This window comes from Brachycentrus maculatus, unplaced genomic scaffold (genome assembly GCF_059751285.1).
Source record: "Brachycentrus maculatus isolate JH-2025_06_01 unplaced genomic scaffold, ASM5975128v1 h1tg000042l, whole genome shotgun sequence".
Classification (NCBI taxonomy): Eukaryota; Metazoa; Arthropoda; class Insecta; order Trichoptera; family Brachycentridae; genus Brachycentrus; species Brachycentrus maculatus.
The window spans coordinates 853,397-864,915 of record NW_028280796.1 but is presented as its reverse complement, the minus strand read 5'-3'; the positions used below and the strand labels follow the sequence as shown (position 1 = coordinate 864,915).

Here is an 11,519-nt window from a genome sequence, read left to right as displayed (position 1 = left end):
ATGTATAATAACTATTTAGAACTGATCAAAAATTTAGATCAGTGATTAAATGATTGATCAATGAAAAATAGCTGCGATTTAAGAAGTTGACATTTAAAGCATGGATTTTTTAAAATATGTTAACCTCTATTTAATATGCACCCTCTATATGTATTAAAATCTATAACATCAAACTTCATTTTGCATTGTGGGCTGGTAAGTGATTCGTGTGGCTTCTGGTTCACTGGTAAGAACCATTTTTCTCATAACTCCATAGAGAATTCCTCCAACCAAAAGCATCCCAATTCCTACTAAGACAGACACCACCCAAGCTGGGACAGAGTTTCCACCTGCAGAAATATTCATTATTAAAACTAATTTCCAGATTTAAAAAAAAAATTAAATTACAATATGTTAAAACATTCATCATCGTTATATTATTATGTATTTGTATATATTTTGGTATCTTTCGTACTCTACCAATTGTAAGCAAGTAGGGTGCTTATAAGCGTCTCTTACTTTCTATCGACAATATCTAAAAGATTCTTACAAGCAATGTGTTAACACACTATCTGCGGGCGGATTCGCGCTCATAATAGAGATAAACATCTCTGAAAAGAAGTGATAACATTTAACCATACTGTATACATCGATATGAGATCAAAAGATGCCGCAAAATGCGTAAAAATAACTTACACGCTATTTACGGTGAGTCGAGTGAAAAGGTAAAATTACCCTTCCCGCAGATAGTGTGGTAATATGCCGGTATGTTCAGACATGCGTAAAATATTTTGTAGTATTTAATTCCAAATCATTGGGTCATTGTTTCAAAAATTATTATACACTTTTAAAAATATTTCTGAAATCACTACTTCTTCATTCTTAAATCCCTTATCCGCATCTGATGGTGCATAAGGCACTGCATCATATGAACAGTGTTATGTTGGTCGTTAACACATGAAGGGAAGGTGATCAGCCCTCCGCTTCAGGTACCAGTCCAAGGTAATATTAAATAAATATAAGAGTGAAGAATCCTATATTTATTTGACCCCCCCCCTCAATCAAACCCGGGACCATCAGTGTGGTAGTCGAGCGTGCTGACCATTACACTACTTACAGGACAGGTTAAATCATACAACAATACTTACGGTAATATTTCCTGGTAAGTGCTTTCCTGCCTCGTAATATCTTTCTCCTGGCTTCAGTTTCCTGCACCAGTACACTCACCACCACTAAAATATAAATTGAGAAAAATAAGTCCATTTTGCAATTTTCATTTTTATGAATAAATAAATATACCCCATTTTTTATGATTAATTTATTTCACCATTGTTTTGTGAAGTAAAACAATTGATATTACTGTGGATACTGAACATAGATGGTGCTGCTGACCGCTCCAAATTCACCAGTTGATTGGATTTCATTTTATACATTGGGATTATTTAGACGGAATACCATTATGTATAATAATATTTTTTATACTATTTTTAAAACTCCTTGTATTTTTCCACTTATTTATTAACTAATGGTTTCGCTGTATGACTTATTAGTGATGTTTTTTTTATTTGACAACTCCAATGAATTAAAAAAGAATGATTTAATTACAAGATAACATCAATTTCCATAATATTTCAATGTATTACATATTTTGTATTAAAGTATAAATTTTTTAATCACATATTTAAAGTAATAAATAATTATTGCCCAATGAATTTAGAGTATGTACTATAAAAAAAGAACCTCTAGATATTAGACCTCTTTAACCACATTTCCACCGTCTTATATTAAGTAATAAATATAACCATTTGTCAAAGAACTTACCCAGAATCACTGCCAAATAAAAGAAAAAAGACCTTCCAGACTTCATTTTGGGTTTGGTTAATAACAAGAACTTCCAAACTGTGCGATGAGGTAAATAGGTGACTATCAGGCACACCTTGCAGTCACTACTCTTATCAGATAAGATAATAAATAAAACGTAAATTTCATTAGTCACTCTATCTAATATCTACCAGCCTTTTAGGAGGGGATTTTTATCTTGTTTATATTGACTTATGGAGGGAATTTTATCTAAGTATTTCACAATCGATAGTTCTGATAGTAAAATTAAACCATGACTATTTATGAATCATATTCTTCTTCTAACCTCACTGCACCCAATAATGGTGCATAGGGCACCTGCACAGTATTGAAGCAGTAATATCTTGATTGTTAATTATATGGAGGCAAGTCCTGCGCCTCAGGTACCAGTCCAGAGTGTATTTAAATGAATATTATAGTGTGAAATCACCTGTATTTTTTAAACCCCCCCGGGAATCGAACCCGAGAACTCCGGCAAGGTAGTCAAATGCGCTAACTACTACAGAGGCAGACAGTATATATTTCCATATCTGAATCAAGCATCTAAACGTTTTTTGTGAGAAATAATAAAATAGAATTCTATGGGCGCCCATAGTTAAATTATGCTATACTTGAGATATGGAGGAATAACTATATTATTTTACAATTTCGAATCCTTCATTTTCAATATATTTACTTGCACTAACAACAAGAACAATATCGTAGTCATACAGGAGAAAGTGACCAAGTGCATTTTGTACAAACATGTGATTATTGACTATTTTATATCTTACTAGCTTTATATTGCCCTGAAAAAATCCCAAAACGATTTTAAACATGGAAGTACAATATATTGACTTGTTAAAAATGACTAGCTGCATTGAATTTTATTTTCTTGCCAAGCAAAAGTGACTTAAATGGCTCTTCTGAACATTTTACGTTTTGTTAGTTGGTCACTTTCTCCTGTACGACTACGATATGTTTATAAAGTGGTACTTTTTTTCTTTATTATAATAACTATTTAAACTCTTGCCTTTTGGGATCACGATTAGAGATTTGTCATTATTATTATTGCAATAAATACTACATTACAATATTCACCTAAACTATATGACCAATAACCCGATCATACAAAGTAAAAATAAAATATCACATTACCTAACTGGGGAGATCACATCCTAAGCCAGACAAAAAAAAACAAGATTTTTTTTAAAAGTTAGAGAAGATAAATACGACAGGTCAGTCAATGGCACCACAAAATATTTCTTCACGTCATAATTTGAACAGTTCATAAAATTACTCCCTGTGTAATAGGAAAGCGATTTCTTTAATTAAAAATTTTTTTAATGACATTCATAGTGGACTCTTGCATTTGTTTGAATACCTTACATATATACTTAAATTGTTTTTTAGGTTACTATACCTTTGTGTTTGAACAGATTTGAGGAGAGATTTTGGAACAGGTAGATGATTTCATGTATTTGGGTAGTGTGTTTTCTAGGGATGGAAAGATTGGTAAAGACATAGAAAGGAGAGTGAATGCTGGGAACAAAGTGAATGGTGCACTGAAATCAGTTATAGCAAATAAAAACCTATCAGCGGAAGCTAAACTGGCAGTGCACAACGGAGTCCTGGTTCCAACTCTAATGTATGGAAGTGAAACATGGAGTTGGCAAACGAAGGATGAAAGTAGACTGAATGCAGTCGAAATGCGATCTCTCAGAAGAATGTGCAACAAAACGATGTATGATAGATGTGCGAATAGTGAAATAAGAAAGGAATGCAAAGCTGAGATAAGCATTATCGATAAAATTAAGAGGTGTGTTGAGATGGTTTGGACATGTGGAACAAATGTGTGAGGAAAGAACGGTAAAACAAATTTATGAGGCGAATGTTAGTGGGAAAAGAAGCAGAGGAAGACCGAGAAAAACATGGCACGATCAGGTATGCCAAATACTTGAAAGTGGTCAGGTTAGGAGTCGTAACAATCGGCGGGTATGTATGAGGAGGTGCATGAACGTGGAAGAGGCGAAGAATGTTTGCAAGGACAGAGTGGTGTGGCGCTCTATTCTCTCTGCCTACCCCTGCGGGGAAGCGGCGTGATGTTTAGTTAGTTAGTTTTTTACCTTTGTGTTTAATACATCACCTTGATGATAGCTCCTGTAATGGCAGCTGAAACATCTTCTTCTCCAACCTTCTTCTCCGCATCCCAATGGTGCATAGGGCACTGCATCGTATAGAAGCAGTGTTATCTTGATTGTTAAATACACGAAGGAAAGGTGATCAGCCTTCCGCTTCAGGTACCAGTCCAGGGTCATATTAAATAAATATTAGACTAAAAAATCACTGATATTTATTTTGACTCTCTTGGGAATAGAACTATTGAAAATCTAACTATTAAATCACCTATTGAAAATATATTTGTTGTTTAACCTTATATATTTCAACAAATTGAACAGTTCGTTATAATTTTGATTACATTTTTACCATTTGTGGAAGGAAATAAAACAAAAATATATAATATCCATCTATTCATTTATTTTTAATTTCTACATACACATAATAACATCGAATAAAAATTTAACAGTTCAATTTAAGTTCCTTACTTATTCTTTAAAAATGTTTTTAATTGTTTGATCCCTAATTTGGGCTTTCTGAACTTCAGAAAACATAGAGGCCACACTTTTGTCCGTATTTTTAGCTTCCAACTTTTCAGGACGTATTTGTTTTTCATCATCCTTTACTGATAACTCGCTACGAAACGCATTGATGCATTTCTCAAAAAGAACATCATCTTCGGCTTCCAGATCTGTGCTTAGATTTTTGTGAATCTCTATAAACTTTTGAGAATTAGATTTCTTCTTATCATCCATTAAAGACACGGTTCCTAGAGGCTGCCCAGATTTATGAAATTTTCTAAAACAAGGACAGTACAAAATAGGAATTGAATCTAACATTAAAAATTATAACTAATTTTGTAATTATGTAATAATCAATGGTTGATCATTAACAAAGATCATAGTACTAATTGAGCATGTTTTTAAAAATCTAATAGCCATAAAAAATAATTAAATCTTCATTTCATTTAACCCCTTACCGCATACTGGCTCATATATGATCCAAAATAATCTTTCGCCATAAAAAACAACAAAATAATAAAATAATTCTTGCTTCCGGCAATAATACTAAAGGTTTATCTATGATCCGCATTACTAGTTGTCAAACTTCTTGCTAGATGTATCTGGTTATACTAGATGTGCGTTCGACTGTTTCCAACTGTCGGTTTATGATTTGCTGCACAAATGTGATATTAAAAAGTGTTTTTTTTAAAAGTTTTTTGTTTGTAAAGCGCTGTAAAAATTATATTACACTGGTTTAATATTATTTTCATCGGGTAAGTAATAAAATGATCACTTTTATATAAAATTATGGATAATATTGTGTAAAATGTTTTTGGTCCATATATGGTCCATCATGCAGCTAGTCAAAAAATTTTGCACACACGGTCAAATAAGTTGTATAATGCCAATAACCAAGTTAAGTGTATTTTTATCGATTTTAATTATTTTTTAAATATGGACTCTCGTAATTTCTACAACACTACAAAATATGCAAGAGAAATACCAAACAATGGTATTGACAGCGAGGATGCTGTGTCAGATAATGAGGATTACCCCCATATGAGTACTCCCAAAAATGTAATTATTCTAGAAAGCGATGAAAGCAGTTCAGATGAAGAAAACGAAGTCCAAGAAGCTCCTTCAACTTCTGCTACCAAGAAGTTTGCGTGGAGAAGTCAAAATATGTGTAAATCACCAGATGATATCGCATTTTTGGAAGATCTAGAGTTTCCAAAGGACTTTGACGATATAGATTCTCCTGTTCAATTTTTTAAATATTTTTTTGAAGACAACATCTTGGAATGATAGTTTTGGAATCTCGGTTGTACTCGACAAACCAAAAACCAGACATATCAATCTTACTGTCGAAAAATGATATAGAACAATTCATTGGAATATGATGATGTCTATAGTACAGTTACCCTCTAAACGTCATTATTGGAATCCTGATCTAGGTAACCCATTAATTTCCGAAACCATGGCGTGCAATAGATGGGAGGAAATTAAAAAAATGTCTGCATTTTGCCGACGACTCTGTAATGGCAACTCCAGATTCTCCAGATTTTGACCCTCTTTACAAAAGTAAAGAGGGTCAAAATCTCCTAATCGGCCAAATTTTTTAGGCTGATTCTTTCTTTGTCATCTGCAAAAAATGCAAAATAAACTTATGTCTGAATAAAGACAAGAATTGCTTTACAAATTTCCATGAAGAATAGTGGTTTTCGATTCCAAGCCATGTCATGTACTCCAGTATTTTTTTTACTACAACTGCATGGCGTGCCAGATATGGACCAAAATAATTTTTTGTATTTTATATAGGTAAAAATAATTTTTTTGAAAAATAAAAAAATACGTGTCTTTTTTTTTCATAATTTACACATCATATATTTTTTTTACAAGTTTTTAAAAAATCATGCAGTAAGGGGTTAAAACATGAATAAGCATTTATTTTTTTAAAGTTGGTGAATCGGTATCAAAGTTACTGCAAAATGAAAAATTAATTATCATTTCTTTTATATTGTATTTGAAATATTTTAACCCTGGTATCGCAAACATTCATCCGTTAATCTTGCAATATCCGTTTATGTAGATATTTGGCATAATTTTGAACACGTAAAAAGAGTATTGAATGAAAGTTTTTTGTAAAAGGTGTCTGAACTGAACTGAGACAAAACATTTATTGTTTTTATGAAAAAATGGAAGTCTAAGCATCCCAGGGCTTACGACCTGGCATTTGGCTGGCTTAAGTGATCACTTATGCTTGGTCGTAAGCCCTGGAATGTTAAATTCCATTTCTATACGTCATTTATTTAATATACATACCCTCGTATGGTATCTTCTTGGTAGAAAATGTTCCTGATAGGAGTAAGAGGCACCTCACGGGCAAAGGCAGGCTCTACGGATGGTGGAAAAGCTCGGTACACATCCCACCACAGTGGCCGGTCCTCCGACCGCATGGCCCCGCTCCTCAGGAGACCTTCCACTCTGCCAATACCACACCACATTTTTTTAGACTCCACTTAGACAAATGATTAATAAAATTGACGACATTCGTGGACTAAAGACCAAAAAATGCAAGACAGATGAGCATTATAAAAAAAAATTAAGAATATTTTTTTTATAATGCTCATCTGAATAAGCGAATGTGGTTGGAAGTAGTTAAGGAAGACTGAGAAAGACTTGGAATGATCAAGTATTGCTTGAACGTGGACAGGTATGTACAATACACATGAAGATGAACATGGAAGAGGCTACGAATGTATGCAATATGAATGTGGTGTGGGGTTCTATTCTCTGCTTACTCCTACAGTATACTTATATTGGCGACATTCATGAAATATACTTTTTTTAAGTCGGTCCATGGATGGCCTCGAAAAGGAGCATGTTTTGATAGCATGTAATGTCAGATATCTTCCTTTTTTTTAAAGTTGTTACTTGTTTATAATTGAAATGTTGGATTAAAAAAAACAAAACCTTAGAAAAATGCATGCTTGCAATTAAATAAATATATGCGTGAATGCTTTTTACTTTAAAACTGTATTAATACTTACAGTTTAATCAAAGTGCTCCTGAGGCAGTATTTTACAAAAAATGGCTAGATTATCGAAAATTATTGTTGTAATATACATTAATAATACACATTAAATGTGGTCCACATCAACGGTGGTTGCTTTATTAATTAAAACAGTATTACAGAAAAATAAATATCTTACATTTTTTAAAGCAAAAATAAACATAAACACAAAATATATATATTTTTCAGTTTTCAACAAAATACCTTTTTTTTTAGCTTATGATCTAATATGTTATACTTATATATAAAAATAAATTAATAATATGTCTAGGGACAGAAAATTAAAATTAATTCATATTGTCTAGAATAATGTAAGGTTTTCATCCAATAACTTGTCTTTGGCCGTTTCCAGAGACAACTGCTTCTCTTGGTGTTTGATATTGTCTTGTAGGGATTTCCAGCTAGAATATTAAAACAATGGGTTTGTATATAAAGCATGTAATAACATTTATTTTTTGACATCTCATCAAAGATGAAGAAGAATATGGAAGTCTGGGCATTTACGGGGCTGACGACCGTCATAGGCTGGTTTAAGTGATCACTTTACACACGTGTAACATTCACCAATTCTACCCATTATTGACAACCACACTACTCAAATTCTTGGAAGTTCTATATATATGAACCAATTTAGAAACCTTGTTCTTGAATCATTAGAACTTCACTAGAGACATCTATTGGTGAGATGTAAAGAAGCTTTTTATTAAGCAGAAACTCTTATATTAGTATGTGAGATCCGAAACCTGGATAATAATCACACACATGAGAAACGCCAGAAAATACCATTTTCATTTTTATTATTAAGCTTATAATTTGACCAGATAATTTATTTACATTTTGAGTGTGTCCAAATACTTGTTCACAAAATCTGGATTATCTCCAATTACAGGAGTTATTTTCATATTATTTTTTGACATCTCATCAAAGATGAAGAAGAATATGGATCCATATTCTTCTTCATCTTTGATGAGATGTCAAAAAATAATATGAAAATAACTCCTGTAATTGGAGATAATCCAGATTTTGTGAACAAGTATTTGGACACACTCAAAATGTTGTAATAACATTTATATGTTAAAACATTAATTACATGTTATAAAATAATAATAAATACAGTTATATTTACTATGTGCTTAAAGGCATCATTAAAATAGCGCTTCATTGACTAATTGAATATATGTACATTCAGGATACAAAATCATTTGGGTGAAGTATCTAATTGAAAATCAGAACCAGCCAGGTTCCAATCACAAAGCAAATGTTTTTTTGTGTGAATTACTTAGTGAATTCACATTTTAATAATGTTCTCTGTAAATATGTTAAATAAAATAATGTATACAATTTTAATAATTGCGTATCATTTTTAATGAATTTGTAGCATGAAAAACCTTAAAGATTCTAATGAATAAAAGTCACAAAATTAATTAAGGGGATCAAAAAGTAGCATTTTTATACATATTTCTTTTGTCAGTATAAAGAAGGTTGTATAAAATATACCGGTTATTTTTCACGTTAAAGCGTAAAATGAATTCCAAATCTATAAAAAGTTTGAAATTTGTATAGAATATATATATTTTTTTTAAATTAAGAAGGGAAGATGGGCATTTATGGCCTGACATTGACTGGCTTAAGTGATCACATCAAGCAATATGCCATGTAAATGTTACAATGTGCGAAGGGATCGCTTAAACCAGCCGATACTAGGTCAGAAGTCCTGTAAATGTCCAGAGTTCAATATTCCCTTTGTTTATGTTAACACACTTCGGACACTGATCAATCAATTAATGCTTGAGGACGGGAAGGGTATTTTTGCCTTCTACGTCAGCATCATTCAAAGGCAGAAGAAAAAGGAATTATCCAATATTTTATATGAATTTTATATACCAATTTGTACTTTTTTATGTACTCTTTGTAAAGGTCTTAACTATATGTACATAATTATAAAATCCCATCACCAGCAGTTTGCAGGCGTAAAAAATACCCATCTGAAATGTGTTAAGATATCTCTAAGGTTAAATCTAGTATTTGTGTGCAAAATTTATAATTTTGTAAAATTGATTACGAATCCAACTAACCACTGAGAAAACTTAGCAAATAGGTCCTTGAAACCTTCGACCCGGGACTCGTGGGCTTTCTGAGCATCCAGCGCTGTCTTGAAGCATTGTTTCATCAAGGTCTCCATCTTGGCATTGTTCTCACGCACTACAGCCAGATCCTTCTCTTGCTGACTGGTCATATAATTCACATACTTGGAGAGCTCTTCCACCAGTTTATTCCTTAGTAATCATACAAATATTATTATACAAGCCTCAATGCATATCTTCCTTATAAATGAGTTAAGTACATTTGAAAATGCATATATTCTATTTGGTAAAGTATATATTCTATTTAGTAGAATTTTCCCGATAACTCATATTTTTAATGAAAGTAGTACAGTTGGGTATCCACTTACTGATGAACATTTGGTGCTCTACGCTTCAGACATTTCATATCAGGAATGTTCGAAGTGAACAAGTTGTGCTATCAACAACAGCGAACATGTAGCACTTTATAATCGCAACTAATAGTTATGTCTAAATAAAAGCCTGACATTTTATTATTAAAAAACAATACTGTTATTATAATGGAGCTTTTATGTTATGCTGCCTAGTTTCCCTTCAACGATTTTTTTTTCTCTCTACTATCTACCAAATATTTTACTTTTCCTTATGATATTTTCGCTCAAGTTATTAACAATTTTTGATACCAAACTAAAAAAAACTAAAAAAGGATACCAAAGAAACTATCCATGAATAACAATTGAATTTTTGTTAATTACAATTTTCGAGTCAATCAAGATGTTTATTTTTTTAAGTCACGTAAAATATATAGCGCCAGTTTCGTACAATACTACTTCAAGGGCGCAAACATAAATTGCCCCATATCTTACTGTGGTTAATAATATTTAAAAAGGAGAAGACTTAAACATAAGTATATAATAGTCTCCTTAAAGTAACTGGACTATAATTAAGGAATAATAACTGAGCACATACTAAGTATTTAAGATTTAAAACAGAAACACTTGTTAAACTTACCTTTGTCCTGCTGCAGACTCCAATTGAGTAAATTTATCTTGGCATAAAGTTGTATACTCTCTTAATACAGAAATCATACTCGTTTGAAAATTTTTATTATCACCAGCGTCGTTGCATTCATCAAATTTTAAATGAGGTAATTCCACTGCCTTTATGTAATCCTTATTGGATATTTTAGTTTTATTATCACCAGCGCATGCATCAAATTTCAATTGTGGCTCCACTGGCTTGACATAATCCTTATAGGATATTTTCGTTTTATCGATAATTCCATTTTCGTTTTTGAATGTAAACACACTAACGGATTCACCGCTTTTCGATGGTCTGTTATTTTTTTTTCGAATAGGAGGCATATTATTATTTGAAGAAAAACGTATCTCAATAACAAGACAATAATTTTCACTTATACCGCCAAAATTACTCGTAACTTTGTAGTAATAGAAAAAAAGAAAAATAAAATTTTTGAAAAAAGAACTCGGAAAAAATATTTCATAATCTATGATGTCGATGGTGCCTGGTTAATTCATTTATGAAATCATATTCTTTTTATATTAAAAAAATACGTACAGTATTGCGATAAATAACAAAATTATTGTAATAAAAATTTAATTACCTTGTAAAGATAGTCCCAACTTTTTCTAGGCGGCTTCCAGCCATTATTTATGAAAAACAACACTAATATTTTAAATGAAATGAAAATCAATTCAATTAATTTATTAGCGATGAAAAATAATGTTTCAGTAAATTATTACACTAAATATCAGACAAAAATATAGTTCAACTCAAATCGTTAGAATTTTTAAGTTAAATTTTAAGGTTATGTTAAATTACATATTTGGATTTAGTACATTTATGTCAAATCGAAACCATAGATTGTGTAGGTACCTGATTCCGTTATCTTCCAGAAAGTGGCATTGTGATCTTATAGGTAGG

At 31.7% G+C, this 11,519-nt stretch overlaps 2 protein-coding genes across 4 annotated transcripts; both read right to left on the bottom strand.

The window, feature by feature from the left end:
• Positions 1–25: 25 nt before the first annotated feature.
• Positions 26–1,952, bottom strand: hoka (membrane protein hoka). Its single transcript, XM_088277366.1, has 3 exons — positions 1,801–1,952; positions 1,128–1,211; positions 26–329 (listed from the first exon to the last, which is right to left on the bottom strand). Exons 1-3 carry the CDS (start codon positions 1,844–1,846, stop codon positions 169–171), a joined length of 291 nt encoding a protein of 96 aa, XP_088133492.1. The 5' UTR covers positions 1,847–1,952; the 3' UTR covers positions 26–168.
• Positions 1,953–4,336: 2,384 nt separating this feature from the next.
• mRpS23 (mitochondrial ribosomal protein S23) lies at positions 4,337–11,465 on the bottom strand. Of its 3 annotated transcripts, none has more exons than XM_088277443.1 (3): positions 11,200–11,465; positions 6,762–6,923; positions 4,337–4,734 (listed from the first exon to the last, which is right to left on the bottom strand). In XM_088277443.1, exons 1-3 carry the CDS (start codon positions 11,241–11,243, stop codon positions 4,425–4,427), a joined length of 516 nt encoding a protein of 171 aa, XP_088133569.1. In that variant the 5' UTR covers positions 11,244–11,465; the 3' UTR covers positions 4,337–4,424. The 3 variants fall into 3 exon arrangements, with proteins under 3 accessions (XP_088133569.1, XP_088133570.1, XP_088133568.1); XM_088277444.1 differs by lacking the exons at positions 4,337–4,734; positions 6,762–6,923 and adding exons at positions 7,587–7,913; positions 9,588–9,788 and having other exon boundaries at positions 11,200–11,384; XM_088277442.1 differs by lacking the exons at positions 4,337–4,734; positions 6,762–6,923; positions 11,200–11,465 and adding exons at positions 7,587–7,913; positions 9,588–9,788; positions 10,587–11,084.
• Between the last annotated feature and the right edge of the window lie 54 nt (positions 11,466–11,519).

Coding starts and splice junctions, on each gene's coding strand:
- hoka (XM_088277366.1), bottom strand. CDS start 1,846: ATGAAGTCTGGAAGGTCTTTTTTCTTTTATTTGGCAGTGATTCTGG. Junction 1,212..1,800: donor TTATTTGGCAGTGATTCTGG/GTAAGTTCTTTG, acceptor TTTATATTTTAG/TGGTGGTGAGTGTACTGGTG. Junction 330..1,127: donor ACTTACCAGGAAATATTACC/GTAAGTATTGTT, acceptor ATATTTCTGCAG/GTGGAAACTCTGTCCCAGCT.
- mRpS23 (XM_088277442.1), bottom strand. CDS start 10,939: ATGCCTCCTATTCGAAAAAAAAATAACAGACCATCGAAAAGCGGTGAA. Junction 9,789..10,586: donor GAGTCTGCAGCAGGACAAAG/GTAAGTTTAACA, acceptor ATGATTACTAAG/GAATAAACTGGTGGAAGAGC. Junction 7,914..9,587: donor TTTGCTAAGTTTTCTCAGTG/GTTAGTTGGATT, acceptor TTAATATTCTAG/CTGGAAATCCCTACAAGACA.